The sequence below is a fragment of the Schistosoma haematobium genome, chromosome 1 (assembly GCF_000699445.3).
Source record: "Schistosoma haematobium chromosome 1, whole genome shotgun sequence".
Classification (NCBI taxonomy): domain Eukaryota; kingdom Metazoa; phylum Platyhelminthes; class Trematoda; order Strigeidida; family Schistosomatidae; genus Schistosoma; species Schistosoma haematobium.
Genome location: NC_067196.1, coordinates 36,694,038 through 36,717,720, shown reverse-complemented (window position 1 = coordinate 36,717,720; position 23,683 = coordinate 36,694,038). Strand labels below are relative to the sequence as shown.

General features: G+C 28.5%; 1 protein-coding gene across 1 annotated transcript; it reads right to left on the bottom strand.

Annotated features, from left to right (window-relative positions):
* Positions 1–1,728: 1,728 nt before the first annotated feature.
* On the bottom strand, positions 1,729–23,519 carry MS3_00010114 (uncharacterized protein). The gene is made up of 3 exons (XM_012944838.3): positions 23,446–23,519; positions 7,946–8,058; positions 1,729–2,079 (listed from the first exon to the last, which is right to left on the bottom strand). The coding sequence occupies exons 2-3, from the start codon at positions 8,037–8,039 to the stop codon at positions 1,889–1,891; spliced, it is 285 nt and encodes a 94-aa protein (XP_012800292.3). The 5' UTR covers positions 8,040–8,058; positions 23,446–23,519; the 3' UTR covers positions 1,729–1,888.
* Between the last annotated feature and the right edge of the window lie 164 nt (positions 23,520–23,683).

Genomic DNA, 23,683 nt, shown 5'->3' with positions numbered 1-23,683 from the left:
GATTTCACCCAATTTAAGCTTGATTCAGGACATTCGAAGCTTCATTCTGTAAATTTCAATGTGATTTTATGGTTTATAATACAAAGAACTGGTGTTCGAAGATTTATTTGTACTAACACGTGGTCGAAGAAGCTTAGTTTATTAATTACCGACCTACTCCATATACGTTATAAATAAGGGAGCAGTTCGCTTCAAGGTAATTCAAATCTGATAATATCTTTTAAATGCGTTTAGCTTTTGATGAGACCAACGAATGCGTTGTAATGCAGTTAGAAAGAAAAACTTAATGATTAAAACTTAGTTATTCTATAGAACAGCTAATTTGCAGCATATTAGATGGTAAATCTGTTTTATACACAAGTTTATTTTTATGTACTTTACTATGTGTTATAGTAAGTTGCCGATCACGTTCACCGATTATTTTAAAAAATGTTATTTATATTTGAATTTCATAACATTTTGACCAGTCACTTTACAGAGGTATAACTCGCTGTGGTAATCCTTCTTGAACAATAGTGATTAAACGTTAGATACATTAAATAACACTTACTAAGACCAATAGCTTCTGCACATTCACAATTTCTATTGATTTCAATACTAGACTTCATATTACCGTTCTTCACATCTATGTAATGCTTTTGTAAACGTAGTACCGTTTTTAACTATTTTTGTTACTTTACAGTTCATTCATTTGTATTTAAGTATTTTTTTTTGACTTTTCATACCTTATTTCTTTCCTACTTACTAAAATTTGATCGGAATAAGATTCAAGATAAGTACTTTGTTACAAATAAAAGTATGATCAGCTGTTATTGCAATTTTATATAGTCTAACCATGCCGAAAATAACAATAAACTACAGCCGATGCTCAATAGTATATGATTTGGAGTTGCTTAACTTGTATGTTAAACTTTTAGGACTATACATGACATAATCTACAGACAAGGCATATTTCATATTAACTTCTATTAACAAATCTTTTTCAGGAATATTAGATACGCCAAATAAAAATGAAAGTAAATTAATTTGATACTGAATTCGAATTCATTCTTCTAATCTTATTGTGTTGCCAACTTGAAAAAAAGAAGAAAAAAGTTAGAGGATTATTGAATGTTCACATTGTACACTAATGAACATAAAATTGTTGTCATTAGTCCATGTACTTGGATTTATAAAATCATCAATTTTTGAACAAAAACCAGGTGAAGTGATTTGTTAAGATTCATAACTTCAAATAAATCGTGACTTTTGGATAGAGAAAATAAAAAAAATCTTCCTTTTATTTTTAGTCACGTTCAAATATGTATATCAATATGTTTGATTAAATGATGTATAATAAAACACACTCAGTATTATTAACGATGATATTACTAGTCTGAAGTGATCCTTGAAACAGTAAACAAAATGTTTGTATATTTTCTTTTATCCTAAGATTTAAATGAAGAGATCTGAGAGATTCATAAAGATGAAATTTTTTAAGAGGTAAACAGTAAACTTGATTTCTTGTAAACCAAGAAGTTTTACTGATTTCTCTTAGGAACCTAATATTTATTTCAAATATTTTTTAACGATGAATAGTTTCGATACCAATCGATAAATTTCATCCATTACTGGTTACTGGAATGGAACTCAATAATCATTGACTTTTCACTTACTGGTTTCGTATGCTTACCCTATGATGTTGTTACTTTCAGACCTAATAAAGACGAAAATAAAAAAGTACACGTCTCATGTATATGATGTTCAGTAGTATTTTTTTATTAGAAAAGTATAAGTCACAATTAGTTCAGAAAGTGAAATATTGACACAGATTTTGTCTTGTCTTCTTAATAAAACTCTTTTATTCTTTTAATAGAAAAAAGAAACAAAAACGCATTAATTATTAATTCTATTGTCTTTCTTTTAAGAGATCATATATAGAGTAGGTTTTATGCCGTGTTAATGCTGGAATACCACCGTAACTAATAACATCATCAGCTCCACGTTTTCCAAATCTAATATAACGTTTGTTTGGAATTATTGCCCGATTGATGTAGTCACTGTATTCATAAAGTGGATCATAGAGCTGTTTATGAGGATCTGAAAGGTAATTAAAAACAGTATTGAAAATGAAACTTTGCTAAACAGTGTTATATTTACAGTATTACTAAATATAATATTAAATTTTTATATGAGAAAAATGATAAGATATTTACAGCAATCAATGAAGGCTTAATGTAACTTACTATTCATATTTAGCAATAAATATATTTTTGTTATATCCAAATGAGTAGAAAAATTGTATTTCTGACGTTTCATGACTTAATGTAAGCCACGTCTTCAGAGTAAACAAATAGCCGACATTACATTAACAAAAGTTTAATGCTGTGTAAGAGATCGTGGATGCGCACTGTTGAGGAGTCCCATAATAGGACGAAACGGCCGTCTACCGCTTCCAGGCTTTTAGTGGTGGTCTAATATCAATCGATTCATGATCTCAATCGAAAAACTTAACAATATTCACAACCTCATAGTGATAATATATTTATTATTTACTCTCTATAAAGATTCTCGATTTATTTTAAACTATCATGTCCAACCTTGGTATTAATATGTATATTCATGTTTAGGTGCGAAATCAGATATATGCGGTTATTTTGAATAAATATGATTGGCATAATAATTGCAACTAGTTAATGATAATCTGATTGGTAGTCTCATAAGAAATGTATTTCGGATAAAAGCTAATAGTTGAGCATAAAAGTCAGAATATTTCATAGTTATGCGACCAATATTTCATGATTGTGAAAATTGTAAGTGATATGGTTTTCTAAAAGTCATAAAATATACTAAAATGTCATTTTAGTAAAAATGAACAAGCCTTCATTCCCATAACATTCTTTGTGTGACAGTACACAAAGATCACCATTGCGGATCAAATTTGATTTAGGCTGAACAGTCGCAGACTAAAGTTAAAAGTCAATAAATTACAGTTTTCTATTTATTAAAATAACTATTGAGCCTCTCATCAATGTAAATCAACTACAGAATGTACGTCTCTAAATCAGATCAAAACTCTTAGACTAACGTTTTCAACAAATACTCAAAAGTAAAACATTTACTGGTAAATCAAACATTATCAAGTTGACTATTTAGGGAATAATATAAAAATTCATTTGTAAATTACTTGGATATAATTAGTTTTTATAAATGTTGTAATCAATAATATATAACATCCATAATATAAATAGATGATGTATCAACATTTCATATATGGGAACTAAACACTGTACACATGTCTATACACCTGTTATGTATATTTTATACAAATAAAAACAATTAAACTAACAAGGTTATTTATATTTTATTGTTGTATAGATTGTTAATAAGAATCTGTTATATAAAACAGTGAAGTTTAGAGAGAAATACTCATTTTATTTACTTTTTTGTTCATTTTTATCTCATTTCTTTGACCCTATACATTAAGGTGAATTATATAATGAAGAAAAGGAATCCGTAATTACTATCACGTTTCTGTTTACAGTCCTACTAATGATTTATTTTAGCTAAGATAAAACTGAATATTGTTAACGATTATTGTTATTATTGATATTACTAACAATGTATAATCATTATCATTAAAAGGTAGATTTATATAATTAGATATGAATTTCATAAGAAGCTTGTGACTTAAGGCTATATTAAGGCAATCCGCACAGGATGCACGTATGCCAACAAGAGAGTGATCAATTGTAGTTCTAAATAACAATGAGAAGATGCAAGTAAACAACACCAAGTGAATTTAGACTCCACCCCATTGCGAAAGCGAGTGATTCAGTAGCTAAATTGATAACGCGATGGTGTTTGAAGCGAAGGGTACTAGGTTTGAGTCCTAGAAAGAACAACAACTCTGGGATGCAGGCGCATCCAGCGAACGAGTCATAAATAGGACAAAACGCGCTTTCTCAATTCCACTGCTAGGCACTATGCATCTTTGCTTCATAAGATAGTTGCTTGAAAATTAGCTTGGTAACTGAATAATTAAAGTGATTGTTTTAGTGAATTCAATTTTTTTCTTTGATAGAGTGATATCTTTTACTTCCCCAGGGAAATTAGATCATTTTAATAGTGAACTTTTCTATTGATTACCTTCAATTATAGAATATAAGAAATACACTTTGCATAATTTGATCTCACATGTATATAAAAACAAAAAAAATCGTAAATTATTTTTTTATATGAACCAATTGAATGTTTCATCAGAACACTTAAATGATAAGAGACAAAATGATATCAAAAGTTCAGTTCTACTTTAAATTCATGTCATTCGATGTAAGTGTACCGTATTATAAATTTGACATTTGGCCAGTACTTGAAAAACCATAGAAACTAATTAGTAATAAACTCTTAACCTAGAAAAAAAAAGATTATAATTGACATAGGATTATTTACAATCCGCACAACAAATTGATTAATTAATACATATGAAGTTTCATTAGAATCAAATACATCCAATTTAACATCTTCAGTATTGATATTTGCCTAAATGACAATTCAAAATAACATGTTTTTCTTCTTTCTTTCTTTCTTTCAATATTATATATTTAGCTTATCTGACATGAAGTTGAGATGTTAGAGAAGATTTGTAGCTCAGGTGGATGATTTTGATGGTGTTTTAAGCTTTTATACATATGAAGATATAACGGAATTTCTTATTTGTATCCATAGAATTATTGTCTATAGTAAATATTTGAAAGAAATAATTACTGAATCATGTGAAAAATATATCTTACGGTTCGTTTAAGTTATTAGATTTACAAACTATAGAATGAAAGAATCTGGTTCATAATGTAATTATTAGATTGAAGTTTCAATAGATGTATCTTTATCTTACAACTAATATTGAATTAGAAAATACTTTTGTTTTGTTAATGAAGTTTATTCTAGAAAAAAACTTTCATTATAGACAACTATCTACTCTTCTTTAGTATGGATGGAATTACCATGTATTAGAAATAATGTTTTATATATTTGTATCAAAAACCTTTATTCTTAAGATCTTAAGACTAGTAACTATACATTTCATGTATATATATATATATATATATATATATCCCTATACAATAAAATGAATCAGACTTCATTTAAAGTGGGGAAAAAAACGCATCATTTTACTGCTAATTACATTAGCCTAAATGTTGTAGATCTTTCAAATAAATTTAATAAATAATGTATCTATATTTTCATTAGTTTTATCTTCTTTTACTGTATAAACGATATATTTGCTAAACTATATAGATTTCATTTTATAAAAGGTATATGTTCAGTTTTTTTGAATGGAATAATGAGGAATAAAACATTATTTTACTCCCTATGTCATCACTACGGAAGGTAGAAGTGAATTTATGCTTACTGAAAAGTGATAGAGTATTGTGATATCAGTTTCCTTTAATTTATACGGAAAATTTACATTGATGTGTAACTAATGTAAAATATTGATAAGAATTGAACTCAGTCAAATAGGTAGATTATTGGAGAAAATACAGTAATTTTGGATTAAGGTAGTACACCATCATTTAAATCGAAAATATTCTGATTATATCAGTTTTGGGTGAAAAGTTATTGCTCATCATTTTTTGATTAGTGTGATTATGAATGGTGAAAAAATCCCAAATTTTTCGTCATTTTATTAAACTTTAAAGCCAGTGTAACTATTAAATACCTACAGCGGTATCCAGACCAAGATAAAGGAAATTCTGTTGTTTAGAATACCGATATAGCAAAACGATAGTTAGTCAATAGAACTCTAAAGCTAAATCTTTCATAATGTTGCAAACGTAAATTAAGTTAAAAATCTTCATTTATGACACTCATACCAGGAAATCAGCTGAGCGAAATGTTGAAGGATAATCCAGAAATTAAGGATAAGGTTGATGAACAGCCAAATCAAACAAACCAAGACAAATTATGCAGCAAGAGTAACAGCTCCATAGATTTAGAACGTTAAAACCTCAACCATGATGTTTAAGTCATTCACGAGAAATAAAAAGTTCCTGATCATATGAAGTTAAATACAACAGAAAGTTAAATTTTAAGATAATGACGATGACTTATGAAACAATTGAGATCAATCAGTCACAAGAGGGAAAGAGGTAAGTGACAAAGAAATTAAAAAAACATTAACTGCGAAATGCAATATATATATATATATATATATATATATATATATACGGATTAGAAAGCACGGCAAATCCAGTAGCATTGTGATATGTGAAACTGACGTCGACATATATAAGTAGTATGAATGAACAATCGAAATTGGAATGCCTGGCTGAGGAAAGTTGAGAAAATCTAAGAGAAGAGAACAGAGAGTGATTAATGTGAAAACGAAGGAACAAACGATGGAATACAATTGATGGATATTTTGTAAATCAAGTGTTTATTGTATGGTTCTCAAATTTCAGCAAGATATTCTGTCATGTTTTATTAACATGAATTTCGTTGTCTCCACTAGTGTTCTCGTGTTCACTACAATGCTATTTATGTTCATCATATTGTAATCAAATAGTTGCTTGAATATTCATTGAATAAAAATTTAGAATAATGTAAAAAAATTAAAAAAAACTTTGTATAAAATAAGGACTGTAACGGATGTGCTACATATCGAAATAACCTATTGATTATTTATTATCACATTCATGAATCATGAAATCAATGCATGTTATTTAATGATCATTTTAATTTAAGTTATATGTTAACAAAGTCAACCATTAAAGAGGAACAATGAATTTGTATAATCTCAGAGAATGAATTTTGAAGTCGATTCAACGTTTCGCCTGGTAATCTGGTTCAAGCTTTTTTCAATATTTTACAAATACATTCTTCCGCTTTAATGTCTCACAATAATCCGGTGCCCAAATACTGTGAAACTATTCGATCAAGTTTAGTCGAAATTGAAGCATTGTTTTCAAAATTCTTATTGATAGGTTATTTTGTTGTGTTCAAAATACAATTCATTCAAAAAGAACATTATTACTATTTTCAATATTTGATACAACGTAAATACATAATATACTTGTATTATCCCAATGAGTAGAAAAAGTAAATTTTCTGACGTTTCGTGACTTACTAACGACCGCTTCTTCAGAGAATAAATAACCGAATTAAAATTAATCCAAGTTTAAATAGTACAACGGAACAGCAAGAATATTCTATACTAGGTCACGAAATGTCAGAAAATCTAATTTTTCCACTCATTGGTATATTACAAATATATTATTTTTATTTATAACAATCTACTCAATCCTCAATTTATTGGAAATTATCAAGACGAACCATGATAGTGATTTAATACAACAGTTTTCATTCACTGTAAATGACCATACAAAATGTTATTTAATTTCAGTTCTCATTCAATGTAATGATAGATTTTATTTAATCAAAGTATTTGCCCTACTTTGTGATCGAGAATCCTAGAACTTACCTAAAATTGATCACATAAGCTAAATGTGTGTTATGCCCCGATAAGAATAATGAGTGGTAATTTTTGGGATCCATTTGTGAACCAATACTATACGTATATTTTACCGTATGATTGTTAATTAACTAAATTATTCTTATCGATTAAATGTTTAAAAAACCTCCATGGCAATATCGATTATATATATACGTTATGAATTGTGTTTGTGGGTCACTCGTTTCTGGCTGTTTGCAAAATATACTTTCCCATTCTAAGCTTAGATTTCTCCCTCTAGTTAGCGGGGTTGGGACGCATCAAATAGCTAGCTTACTGGTCTTTGGTCACTGAGTCTTTTTCCTCGTTCGTAGATTAAGTGAGATCGTGATAGCTTCAAACCTAGCAATGTGAACTACCGTAATTAACAATATGTGAAAATAATTAATATTCAACCTTATCAAAATACATGCAAAAATCAATTTTAATGATATAAATAAATGAATAACTTGCTTTGTTCTTCAGATAAACTATATACGTTAACCAATGATAAGATCAAAATAGTTAACACCATTATAATGAATAATTCAGATAATTGTGTTTTCATTTTTATTTGCGTACTTTGTCTAGAAAAGAAAATATTGACAAAAAGAAAGAACAAATACACAGAATAGTGAGATGTTATTTCATTCAAAAAGGAACTTGTTATGAATTAGTCTCTATGGGGTTTATTCTATATTATATAAACCATTTTAATGATCATAAGTTAACCAAAGAAAAAAATGTATTCATATATTAAATGCTTGTAAAACGTTTGTGAAATGTTAGGTCTTTATTTACAGAATGTAAAATAAAATAAATTTACTCTTAAACATGTATCTAATACAGACAGTTTAATTTATTATCATAATCTTTCAATGATTGTTCTGTTTTAAAAGTTCTTTTGTAATAAGTAAGCATTTTATATTGTTTACTTTTTAATCAAGATACCGTTAAACTCTTCAGTACATAATACTTATTAAAATTGAAAAGAACAATATTCACAATTGAATTCAAATTTTCTTTGAAACATTGCATCATAGTGATTGTTGTCTATTAGAAGTTTTGGGGAAAATCAGCATTATTTGAACTGAATTATTTACTAAATTGTCTATTGAATAATTAATCAATAAACATTTTTCACCTTATTTTATTTTATTCTTATCATTCTTTTAATTAAACCATTAAATATATGCATCATAAAAGAATTTGATTGAGATCTTGAACCGATTGATGTTCGATCATCATTGAAAACTTGGAGGCACTGGACGGCCGTTTCATTCAACTGTGGGACTCCTCAGCAGCGCGCATTCATTGGATTGATTGAGGTTAGACATTAACAACATTAGATACTGGCTCAGTAGTCAAGTAGGTTAAGCGTTAGTGCGCAAGTCTGAGGGCCCCGGATTCGAATTCCTTGAGCAGGACCGTAGATGCTCACTGTTGAGGAGTCTCACAATAGAACGAAACGGCCGTCCAGTGCTTCTAGGTTTTCAATGGTGATCTAACATCAATCGGTTAAAGATCTCCTTGTTAATCTCCACAACCTCATGCTGATAAAAGAATTTGTTTGATCATCATCTCTTTTATTAAGATTGTTCTTTATCCTTAATCAACATGTAATTCATTATTACTATTGACTTCATACAAAGTCACATTGTTTAAAAACAAAATTTTCTATAAAAGTGTTTAATGATTAAGGAACATTGTCAAAGAAATATTCATGAATCAATTTATTTATTAGAAAAAGAAAGAAATATAAGCTTTTGAATAGTTTTATGGTTTTTCATGGATTTTAATCTGCCAATCTTGAGGTGTGTGCTACTTATATTGACGTAGGTAGTATAGAGTGTCTGGCAGCAGAAGGTCGAGGAAAGAACGGGAATAGAAAGCAATTGGTATAAGAATGTAAGAACAATAAAGTATGAGACAATTGATTGACAATTTTCAAGTGAAGTATTTTCTGTATGATTCTCAGATTTTACTAAGATATTCCATAATTTTGTGTTCCAATACATTCGATTGTCCTCAGTTGTGTTGTCATTCACTACAATCCTATGGCCATATTTACTTTGTAAATGGTAATTATTTTTAATATTTTACAAACTTGCAAAAATGTGGTACGTGTTCAAATTAAAATTAGATAATGAATTACATTTTATCATAAAACATAAATGTTTATCTACATGGGTAAATTCATTGATTCATTTATTATTGTTATACAGCTAAGTATTCACTTCCATTTATTCATTGTTGAGAATGTGCTCTAAAATGATGATCCATGTTTTAAATTATAAATGGAGAAATTTATTTAAATTAATAGTAGGATGTATGTACTGCATGAATTAACTTACATATTGAGTTTTATATGATTACGTTTAGATGGGTTTTCGTATAAAATTACCAAGTATTCTTTAGAGTTTTAACAAATCTAGACAAAAATCTAAGCTAAAAGGGTTTAAGTACTTCACTGTCTAGTACAAATAGAGTTCGGTAGGTATTGAACTGTCACTAAAGACAGAACAGTAGATTGAGGAAAGTTATAATAATTTTATTTATGGTCGTTGGTAGAATCCAGTCTATATGTTTATAAAGTGTTAAATAATACCATATGGTTATAACGATCAGAAATATATTGTAATAGATCAAATTTTAAAAAGTCTAGACCGCACAAGTATTTACGAAGTTTAGAATGTTTGTGTATTTTACAAAAATGACCTCAGCTAGCTAGAAAATATACGTATAGTAAATAAAAATATCAGTATAGGATTGTGGAGATCATTGAATTCCAATTGCCGTCATGAACCGATCAATGTTAGACCACAACATCATGGATTAATTGAAGTTGGATTCCAGATGATTTATTAAGAGGTTAAGCATTTGAACTCAACCGAAGGTCTTGAGTTCAAGTCTCGTGTATGCACTTGTGGATGCGCGCTAATGAAAAGTCCCGTATTAAAATGAAATGGCCATATAGTGCTTCCAGGTTTTCAATGGTGGTCTAACATTGATCTGTTCATGATCTCGATAGATTAGAATATTAAAAATAAAGACAAAAAACAGATTACATGTTTTGTAATATAATAACGTTATCATGACACAATGAAGTATAAAAAATGAAAGAAATACGTCATGGAAATAATAATTTAATACTGATTATACAAATTCGTTGAATTAAATCCTTCCTCAAAACAATTTACTCACTGAATACCGATTGCGCCCACTTCTGAATACCTGTTTTTATAGATAAACATAATAATACATTTTATAACTAATCATAATAGTCACAGAAAACCGTTTTGTGAAAATGAATAGTTTGTGTACTTTTCTATTTATTTTCACTTCTAGTTATCGACCCTATACGACCCAGTAAATAAATAATAAACATAGAAATTAATGATTAATTTCATGTTTTTTGTTTTTATTTACAAACCAACTGATTATCATAACTGTTTGAGTAGTTATTTTGATTGTCTACGAAAAATACACATGAATTGTAAACATTAAATAAATAAACAATAATTATGCTCGGATGACTTCACCTTTCAATAAGAAAACTATCAAGAGAACAATAGTGACATTATATTGTTTTCATTTTGTATCAAGTCACTATTTCATATTTATTTGGCAATGGTTTTCTTCAATTAATCTATTAAATAGACTGAAATGGAGAGGCGTAAAGTTTTTCCAACGATTCTTGAAATAATAACAAATTTATATCCTTGCAGAATTGTTTATTACATAATCTTTGTTTTAACTTATGAGAACTACAGTCAATTCACTAAAAGGTGAATTAAAAATATCTTTGTAATTTTATTAATTCTTTCTTGAATAAATAAAAAAGAAAGAACGACTATAGGAATTTTGACAAGTTTTCTTATCTTCTTATATTCTTTTTACCTTAAGTTGATAAATGGAAAACTTCCTTATCCATTGAAATTGTAAGTATACAGTGAAATAATTTTCATTCATCAAAATGTGAAATCGAAATAATAATGAATATCTTTCTCTTTTTTTTCCGTAAATATTAGATAATGTAATAAAACAGTACGTTATATTTTAACGTAGTATTTGTAACCAAGTAGTGGTTTTATGAAGAAAATAAACAGTATTTTCACAAGTAAAGATAGATAGAGGCTAGTAGTGGAATTCAGAAAGCGCGTTTCGTCATATTTGAGACTCGTCCGCTGGATGTACCTGTATCGCAGAGTTGATGTTCAATCTAGGACTCGAACCTAGTACTGGTCGTTTCAAACGTCATTGCGTTATCTACTTGACTACTGAGTCCTGATTGCCACCTGCCTGTTCAATGGTGTGGAGTTTACTTGGTGTTATTTATTTGTATCTTCCCGTTGCTATTTAGAAATTAAATTTACAAATCTATTGTTGGCATGTGTGCATCTTGTTCAGTCCGTTCTTTATAATTTACGAAGAAAAACTACAAATTATAACAATTTAGCGTTATTTATGAAAGTAAAATTCATTTCAGTCTTATTCAGTCTTGGACAGCAATAAAAACATTTAAATAAATTGGCTGGAGAATGAATATTTTGTGCTTAATAAAGTCTTTTTCGACAATACAGTACACATGAATCAATATAGATGATAACATGTTTATAAACAAGACTGATATTATGACTTAACTTATTATTATTATTATTTTACTTTAAAATGTTTAACGCCTACAGAAAGTATTCTAAACTCTCTTTATTTACTTATATATATGGCAAACCTATGGAGGGGGAATAATTGTTAAGCTCTCTTTCCATGTATCAAGATTTAAAATGAATTAAATAGTTTGTTACTTAATAAACATAATATATTCTGTTAAAAAAGTAGATTCATAAAAACAGTAAATAGATTTGGAAAGAAATGAATAACAGTATCCGAGAATTCAAAATACGCATTTAGTATAGCTTTGTAAATAAAACTGATACATTTAGATAATAAGGAAGTCTGCTGAATAGTTGCTTAATCCTAGTCACCTTGGACTGTTGTGAGATAGTAACTCACTGAAGACAGTGGTGGATGAGTCGGTCACTTTCGGCGATTAGTTAAAGTTGGAAATTAACACCGTTGAATGCCAGCTTCGTGATCTAATGGTTAAGCGTTCTCGCGCGAGACTGATAAGTCTTGGGTTCGAATCTCGAGAGACAGGATCGTGGATGCACGCTACTGAGGAGTCCTTCACTGGAACGAAACGGTCGCCTAGTTCTTTCAGGGTTCCCATGGTGGTCTAGCTTCAATTGACTCATGATCTCAAGTATTGATATAATCCTGTATATGTTAGATAAACACATTTGTTTTATACAAGACATCATTGTAATTTCGCTCGAATAAATTAGCTCCATACTTTATTTTATATGTTTTCATTTATTAATGAGTAATTTAATTAGTATTTTTATAATAAAAATGTTTCTTTTCATAAACGTTTCAGAAGTAAATAAAGTAAACATTACACGAAGCGTTTAGATAAAACAAATTGATGCATAAATCACAATTCTAGTTTTCAATAGATTAATTATGTATTTTCTAGTAAAATAGAATTTATCGAGAGGATTTCCACAAACTGAGTTATTGTCAAAATTATGTCTCATCGATATTCCTCAAATAAAGTTGCATTTACTATGCATTCACAGTGAATAAAACCAGTTGATAAGATGCCATAAAGCTGTGTTTCGTGCTAATATGCATTTATCAGCAATGACGTCTTGTATTATCGACAGAAATAATTCTTTCCATTTTATTTACTGTTAATTTATTCAGACTAATTTACTATAGAACTCAGATTGTTAAGTTTATATGTCATTGTACAACATCTGATTTCATATTGTCTTGACATCTGTAGCAGTTGAATCCTGTAGATCAAAATGTCTAATATTATCAGAAGAAAATCAGGTCTTGGGTATTTCTGAGCTTAAATCACTCTGCCGAATATCAAATCATAGTATATCATGTTGTGTCACTTAAGTCAATGACATCGTCGTCGATAGAATCCGATCAATAGTAAGAACTGAATAAATATGATACTGATCACCGCTCATTGGTTAGTCAACTTGATTATTCACTTACCAACAAAGTAGTTTTATGTTGATAAGTAATAGCGAAATCATCTCATATCACAAATCAGCCACTTCCCCAATTTCGTCCATTTATAAAATTAATTAAATTCAACACGACATTTCACCTTATACTCCTTTATTATCGCAAGTATGAATGTAGTAATTAACTAAATGCTTTTCATTATCACTTTACAAGAGAACAAAATTGGTATAGAACACTTATAAATCCTTTTCATGAAACAAAATCAACACATAATAAATGACTATAGTTTAACAGTTTAATATAGATCATGAAATTTTAGACCAGTAACTTAGGTAATAAAATTGTCTTAAATTCAGTTGAAAATTTACGTGCCAGTTCTAAATATCTTAATACTATTTAACGGTGTTTCGCAAGTTTTTTTTTAAAGTTTAAGTTCAATAAGAAATACACCCATGAATCTGTCTACTTAACAACAGCATTTCTCATAAACAAACTATACTAAATAGTACACCCGGTTTATGTTTACTATTTCCTGTGTTTGTTTTTTTCTAATCAAGGCAAAATATTTTGAATTCGGCAGTTGTTGTAATCTATAGTTACTGTTATAGAAAAAAACCCTTCAAGACTTTATGTCTACCATATAATTTTAAGAATCTTTTCTTTCCAATGTTACGCCTTTGATATCCAATATTTCTAATTTGTAATTATAATATAAAGACTATTAATTCAAACATGAAATATTTAAAACTTAAATAGCATTAAATAAGAACAAAATATCTTTCTATAAGTTTCACATAGAATGTACAAGAAAGTTTTGTATTATTCACTTATTTATTGGTGACATGATATACCGGTAAGGGTAATCATTCTCAATAATCTTTTCTATATAATAATGAATGTTTGTATGTTTAGTATGAAAATTTCTCTTTCTGATTTATATTCTTGTAATTAAATTTAATCTAAAATACCGTGATATTGAACTAAAGTATCATTGAATATTTGATGTTGAGCTGAAATAAATCAAAAAGAATTTCGGAATTCAAAGTGATTTATCTAGGATTAAAACAAATCGAAAATATCAGGAAGTTATTCACTGTTTATATTCTATCAGAAAAATTTACCAGTATAATTATGATTCAGTAACTGTGACGGATACCACACCGCTATTTCAAATGAAATAAATTGAATCGAAATTGTAATGTGATTAACAGTGGCACATAGCAACTACCATCTGACTCGTCTCAAATATATTGAAAGCCACGGTATAATTAGTGTGATTTTATGTTCTGATTGCTTACATTTCTATCTTTGAGAGTAGCAACCGTGATGAGTATTTAACGACTTTGTTTCTCAAAATATGTGAATTCGGTTCTAAGAAGTCCTATATGTACATTAACTATACGATATATTAGTCAATTTATACAACAGAATATCATCCAGCAGCAAACTTTTAATTTATGTTTTTCCTTTAAAAGTAAGCGACCTTGTAAACATTTGCGTTTAAAATTAATAGCTTTACAATATAGGTTACAATGTTGGACATATATAATAAGTTTGTTGTATACATAGGACATAGTATCTGATAAAACACAGAAACGAAATGCAAATAACAATATAGTATTTTCTGGTTGCTTTCACTGTTATACGACACTGTAATCACACAAGCTTGTTTAAAATATTTTGTAATAGTTAATCATAATTTTCACTAAAATCACGAACCGAAAAATGTTAGATCACTACTCCAAACCTGGAGGCATTAGACGGTCGGTTCGTCCTTATATGAGGATCCTTGGCAGTGCTCATCCATGATTCCACATGCGGCTACGCGGTTACGCGTGCAAATGAGTGAGCCGGAATCCATTAGTGTTAACATAAACTTCAATCAACCCACGATATTGCACGACTATATTTCATTGTCTCTGGCTTGTAACTGAATCACACCCGAAACGGTTGAAGTCCACTAGTGAGCAATTAAATTCAACAGTCTTCACAGCCCAATACTGTTAATAACAAGTACTTTCAATTATCAATTCTGCTGAGGAGCAAAATTATCAGTTTTGTAAAGAAGCATTTTTTCATGAAATATCATTGACCCTCTAATATATATTACATTTATTAAGTCAGATGATAATAAATTCATAAGTATAAGTTTATCACGTGCTTTTACCTAGAAATCTAATCACCAGTGTGGAAAAAGATCAAATCACTTTTATAGATGCTTATCTAGTAGTTTTGCATAGATTTATAAGTTAATATGTGGCCGATAAACTTTGTAGAAATATCTTGTACGAACAACAAACAAACAATTTCCTGATGGAGTTTTGTTCTCTGAGCTGAATGGTTTGGTCGTGGAGCTTTCATCATTCTTCTGAACGGCATCGTCAACACAACTAAATGCTAATTTACTTCCTATGTATTTCATCAATCATTTCAAATTTGTGCTAGACTGATGCTTCTAACTTCCAAATGTTAAACCGACCACTATAAACTGCTGAATCAAATTGAACTTTACATATATATATATATATATATATATATATATATATATATATATATATAACAAATCAATCAATTAGATTTTAAATTATCGTGTCAACTATTTGGTGAATTCTAAAGCATGTTTATTGTACTTGACGGCAGATATTGGTAAAAGTAAGGCAGTCATTTTTAGTTATGTATAAAATTCAACACTTTTATTCAGAAACATCTATTATGAGATTTCATAATGATAATGACGAATTTCGATTATTATTTGGCTATAAACTGTGATACAGCTAATCGATTGTCAAGTAGTAATGACATTATATACATAACATATTCAACACGAGGTATACCTCCCGCAGTTTTAATGTGAAACTAATTTCAGTGTTACTATACCTTTAGTTATATGCTCAAAGAATACATTTTTCTCTTATATGGTAATAGTTAATAAATTAAAGTTTGCGAACTTCAAACAATCGGCGCATTCAAACAGAACATCGATAAAATTCTTTAAACTGGTTTGATGAAGTTTGCTATCGAAATTTAAATAAAAGTTAAAGTCAGGCAGAACGTCAGGATACATGATTTTTTCAAGAGTAAAGAGGAAAATACTCTTGTTTTGTTCTTTGACTGCCAACGTCTGACAATGTAACACAGATTTTAATTATCAGAGCGTCATTATTTTTGCAAGTTTGTCTAACATGATAGATGAATGACAGTTTAATGAAGTTCATGTCTACTGGACAATAGGACTTTTAAATTGATTCCAAATTATGTTTTTAAAATATCATTAATTATGATTCAACATATTTATATGGAGTGAAAACTTTAAAGAAACTTTTTACGTAACGCTATTACCCAATATTTAGAACATGTAGACAGATTTACATTTTTTCAGCAAATATATAAGTAGATTGGATTTTTTGTGTTCAATTTGTATTGAGACATATATGGTTTGCTGTAGATATACAGGGAGTATGATTCGAATGATCAGTTGGATCGTTCATGCTAATCTTCTATGAACTAGTATATGACATAAATTTAAAACCTCCTGACCAACATAACACTGAGAATTAAGAAAATTGATGAGGTGTCGTATGTGTTGTTAAGTACTTTGAAATGAATTAATTGACCATAATTTATGAAAAATAGTTGATTTCTTTAATAAAACAGTTTAAATAGTCGCTCATAGGAGTGAAGTCCCTTTATCAAAAAAGTTTACAAATTGAGGTTTTTTCATTGACTTTAGTAGCTTAAACATATATTCCAACTCAAGTACCTAAAGGTATACATTTAACAAATGAGAGACATTTTCATTAGTTAGTGATGTTTACGAGAACATCATTGATATCTACGAACTGCCAGACGGTTATCCCATCCTATTTCGATACTCCTCAATGGTAGGTAAGTAATTATGACAATAAAAATCAATTTCGAAATAAATCTGTCTTGTTCACTTGGTAATCTTTTGCTTAAGACTACGATTGATCAGTCTGTTATTGGCATGTGCATATTGTGCGTATATCAAGTGAATTTAAATTCACCCCATTGCACAAGCAAGTGGCTATCAGGACTCAGTAGCTAAGTGGATAACAGGATGGCGTTTGAAGCGAATGATACTGGGTTCGAGTCCCAGAGTGAACATCAACTCTGAAATGTAGGTGCATCCAGCTGACGAGTCCCAAATATGACGAAACGCGGTTCCTGGATTCCACCGCTAGCCACTATTCATCTTTGCTTAAAGATCTCTTTTGTGTTACTGCATGAATTATGAAGTTAAGTTTTTCCTAACCTGTACACAATGTACTGACGACTCAAGTCCACTTTTATCTTAATACAAACAATACTGTGAGAGGAATACGAAAGTTATTCGTTGTTTTTTACATACACACGAAATAACACTAAAAAATTTCAATTTTCTTGTCGAAGAGTAATCGAAATTATCGGAATGAAATAATGTTTATCAATAGAAGACTTAGTCAAATTTGATATTCAATGGAAAGTAAATTACTATAATTATATTCAATGTTTCTTTGATCCATTCGAATAAACAGTTATTGTCCAAATATTAGAAAATCTATTACAAAAATTGTTTTAATGTAGGAACACAAACAATATTTATCAATATTTATAGAAAAGATCGGTCAAGAAATAAGGGACGGCAACTTGTTGAAACACTTTGTGCTGAGAATTCCATATTTTACCAAAACTGTTATACTGGATAAAGCCACTAATAATAATAATAATAATAAAGAATTACAATAAGTCAAAATATGAAAACTTCTAGTGAAAATAAAACTCAACTATTTCGTACTAAATATTTACCCACTCCAAAATGACTAATCACAGATTTCCAACATATTTCATCAAATATAATAAGTATCTTTCTTTAAAACATCAATGTAGTTGAGCCTAAAGCCCCCCCCCCAGAAAAACTCAAATATACATCCGACTTCAATGGTTAGGGAAAAAAACAGTTGTAAAACATTTGCATAGACTATTATGATTTATCAAGTAAACGTATTTCCTGAGATAAAAAAATGTATTCAAGTGAGTAATGTACGTGGGAAAATGACTGAAGTGTAATCATACAGTTATAAAAAAATAATACAACACTATTCTATATGAAATAAATGTTTTGGCACTTCATTACAAGTGGTAAATAAGTATAGATTTCCTACTTGAAGAATATGTTCTAAACAGATAAACGTTTCTTTTTTTTCCGTTTTTAAAATCATCTTAATGGTTACTTTCATTTGTTGAATATAACACTCTTAACTAGTAGACGATAAATTAAGTAATCTGATTTTCTTTTACATAATTATTATTGTTTACTCACTTAAAAGATGTTTTATTTATTCGCTTATCAACTAGCCTGTAAAATAATGTAAGTATTTGTACAAAAGAAAAATAATACAAAAAGATTTTCCCTTTAAGATAAAGATATTATCAATATAAAGTAGTAATATTGAACAACAAACAAAGTGTATCAAGTAATGATCAAACACTTTAGTCGAAATAATTGTGTATACATGATTTCGGTGAGTTAAGTGCTTTTGCAAAAACAAAAAAATAAGACGAACAAACAAAAAACTGACAGAATAGTAAAACGTTCTAATAATTGGTTAAGTTTGTTTTGCCTACATTATTTACTTTAGTATTCTTTATTTTCCTTCTTTGGATACGGTAAATTTCTTCAGCTTATAAGTTTTTTTTTATCTTCAGATTCAACACTTCAACTTTCTTTCTAAAGACAACTTTTTCTTTTAATTTACTAAGATAAACAATTCTGTTTTGGAAATTCTTAAAATATAAGTTTAAATGCTTATTTTCTCCCTATATGCCTTAAACGTTTTTAATTTACTGTATACAAATTACATATTCAGACTTTAATTAAACATTCACAAGTGTATATAATTGTTAATTATTTCGTTTTAATTTATAATTTGATATTGTTATTATAATGATAATAGAAGGTAATTCATTCATTAAATAATAATGGTATTCAATGATGTTTTAGTTTTCATACAATCTGATATCTCCATTACATTTATATGCTTTTAATGAAGGATAAACTATGGAATATTGGAATAAAGCAAACATTTTCAAAAAAAAAAAAACAAGAGAATAGTTGATTCAAAGCTTAATGCTAAGTAATTTAGATGTTTAACTTTTATTTAAAAGCAATTCATCCAGCAAAAAATAAAGAATAAAATAATCAACAGTTTATCTATTCCATTAAGTGAGTTTTTCAAATGAAAAATGTAGTTTAAATTGTATGGAATTGTATTTATATTTACTATGGGATTTGTTTTTCTCTCTCAATGTTACTTTGTATACTAATGAAATAAAAGAGAAATAAGAACGTTGTAAACGACTCAATAAAGTGTTGTTGTTTTTTTTGTCCTAATGCATCTGGAGTCTAACCGATTTGCGAAAATCTCATTCTAGTTTATGGTTTTATATGAAAATTTACTTATAACGCTATATGTGATCAAACTCATTATATCTTAGTCTCCTGAACAGCGATTTAGCATTCAATTCGATATTCAGTTCAAAACCTTTATAAGTTGTGCCTGATATTAAACAAGATAACATAAATGAATCGTTTGATTGAACAAAGTGTAGATTAATCTTTTGTAATGAAATTGTTCCTTTATAAAAAAATCTAAGTCGATTGATAAGTATAGTTATGGTATTTTTTGAGGCGTTCTGTAAAAAATTATTCTATTCACTACAAACTTTATAACACAAAATAATTACATCAAAGAATGAAAACAATGAATGACTTCAATTTGAAGGTATTCATTTCGCTTAAAAATATGTATAGTTATCATAGAGCTTTGGAATTAGTTTTCAACCCTTAATCAATGACCTAAATAATTAAACAATGAAATTGAAATAATTAATTTACACAAATGATAATTAATTTTCAATTATAAATTTAACTACTTATTGTTTATTAATAATGAAAATGTGGATGTGGACGCACACTGTTGAAGAGTCCTATACTAGGACGAAATGGCCATTCAATGCTTCCAACATTTTCAGTGTTTGTGTAACATCAGTTGATTCATGATGTCAATCAAAAACATAATAATCTCTACAACCCCATATTGATCATTACTAATCATTTATAATTGACTATGAAACTATTAGGAAAATATTTCTAATCTGTATACAAGTGATCAAAAACTTATGTAATGATTTATTACCAGGAAACAGATCTTTATAATGAAGTCTCTTATTCATTTTTGTCATTAAATGTAGCTGTTAAAAAAATCTCATATGTACAGATTTCACTTTCTGATTCGACGTTGAAATAATGTTGAATCTAATTCTTTTTAATAGTAGTCCGATGAATTTTTATCTTGTCACATTAATATGTCCCTGAATTAGGGTTGATATCCGGAAACGCTTAAAGGAATATATTATTTGAATGCTGTCTTCCTAGCTTAAATCTTCATGTCAGAGTAAATGCACCACCTACATTTTTTTCACACACTCATAATTCAAATGGTAATGTTATGGTCATTTAAGTCACATCACTTTGAATATGAAGCTTAAACATTCACACGAGGAAACGATGTATATCGAGCTTTCATTACATAATCCATTAAATGAAAGGTGAACTTTCGCTCTGTTTTATGTTTTTTTTGTTGTTGTATACGTTTATTACAGATTAGAAGTTAATCATAAAAAACCATCTCAAGTATTGTTAAATAACAAATTACAAAATGTTATATGCTTTTACATGGGTGTATCATGATAATTAGCTTATTATATAATTCATTAAAGTGCTCATTTGTCAAAAGATTATTGAATTTCACTTAGCCCATTGTAATAATGTCTCAAATGATTTACAACAAATTTCCTATCTGTTAATATTTTAAACTAGTTTATTAAAAGACGTCAGAATATCAAGATTTCTAATGTTTTGATAGCTATATTTCTTCTGTTTTCTTTTTCTTTTAAAGCGAAGGTTTTTTGTCGTTCTTGTGATTTAAGTTAAAATACCGACTATACTTTATTACATATACAGGTTAACATTGAAAAAACTAGTAGACTATTGGAAATAATGACGAAAACGCCTAAAGATTTCTAATGTGATATTAATCTCTTTTTAACGCTTATTAATTATTCATAAGCATAATTAAAAGTATCCAGGTCTTTTTATAGTGCTAGTCACTTTATAGATACTTTCTGTTATTATTTTAATATAGTCAAGTCTATAATACCTGTGAAATTCTAACTACGTTCTTTTTTTAATATGATTTGGACATTTTTCGTAATAACAGTGACATTAGCCGATTGTTATTGAACCTCTAAAATTTGAAATCTACGCAGTTAGAATTCTCATTAAATTATACTTCTAATCACATATTGTCGTTTTAGCTTCTATATACAGAACCGTATGTTCTGTCTAATCAGTCAGGCATAATCATCTTGAATTTTGATTTAAATATACTAACGGAAGTAACTCGGTAAATAGTCAGTAACTTCTTGAACAGATCCCAAGATTTGATTTGGTCATGTTTAGTACTCTTTCAGTCTGTCTTTGCTCCAGCCTATATTTCTCGTCATGACAGCATTTGTAGTATGTGTCCCAACCACCTGAACTGATAAAGATGAACAACTCCACCCACGGATTTGATATTTTTGCTTAATGCCATATACCTAATCTCAATATTGTTTCACACTATGCATGAACTGTTTTTAAGGCACCAATTACCATCTAGTCAGTTATCAATTATCTGTACCAGTTGTCTGAATAAACTATTTAAACTTTTATAATTCTATGTTATGTTCAGAGTGCATGTACAAATAAATATCTATTGTAATAAAAGTACTTAGGTTAATTTCAATCATAATCTGACAAGTTCCTTTGATATTGTAAGGTTAATATTCCAATTAAAATCTCAACAACACTAGAATATACTTTTTGTTCAGGGTTCACAAAGTCTAAACGTTTTTATATCAGATAGAAATATTACAAAAGAGGAAGCAACAGATCAAAGTTTCGCTACAATGCAACATACCTTAACAATATAAACTAGCTATTTTATTAAGAATTCGACGAAGAACTTTAAGATCTCGCAGCTATCATGAAATCATCAATGTACTAAGTGGATGTTCAATAGACTACGTATATGCTCCGTTCTAATAAACTTAATAACAAATCCATTTTAGTAAGTGGCAGACATATTTTCACTATCAACTAGCTTTCAAATGAGATCCATGTAATTTAAGCACGAAACTTTAACTGAATTGTCAATTCAGGTTATGCTACTACACCAACAACAGTCCATAGAAATTCAGCAATTTTTTTTCATTCAAATAATAGACAGTAAGTCAGTAATGAACATCCTGTATACTTATTTCTTCTTTAAGTGCATGTGGATAAATTGTCAAGGTGTGTCTTACATATATATGTATGATGAATTTAGAAAACTTGTAAACTGATTTAAACATAATATTGACAATGGAACTATTGAAACGGTCTCACGTAAAAAATGTGTAATGATAAAACCATAACTTTATAATAGAGTAAACAAATAGTTGTATATGTGAAAATTATATTTGAAATAATCTCAGCGATTGAAATTTAAATTTTTTTCTTTGGTGGTTTTGATTTTAAATATTACGCTGAAGAAGTCCAGACAAGTTAGATGGACGAAACGTTGGAATTATTTAAACTTCAATCGCTGAGATTATTTCAAATATAATTTTCATATATAATGACTTCTCTATACTCGGGGCCCAATTTCTGTCAAACTATTAGTTCAAATCTTGACGAATATTCGTATAAAGTAGTTGTATAATTAGTTTCTATTACGTCACATTTCGATAGTTGGATATAATTCAAATGAAATTTAAAAACACCAAAGCTTAATGTATCATAAAGGCACATATACATATATAATGTAAATTTATCAATCATAACTTACTAATTATCTGAACCAAGACTGTTTCAAGTTCTATTGTGTATTTTCCTATTTATTATATTTCACAATAATCTTCTTTTGTTCAACTCAAAATTATCTTTTAATTACTTTCTATTTATATTCTCTTCTATTTGTTTGTTCTTTTTTTTAACAAATAAACATAAAAACATTCCCTATCTAACCGAAATTAATATGTTATTTTATGTGAAATTTTCTTATTGGTCAGTTTACAATAGTATAA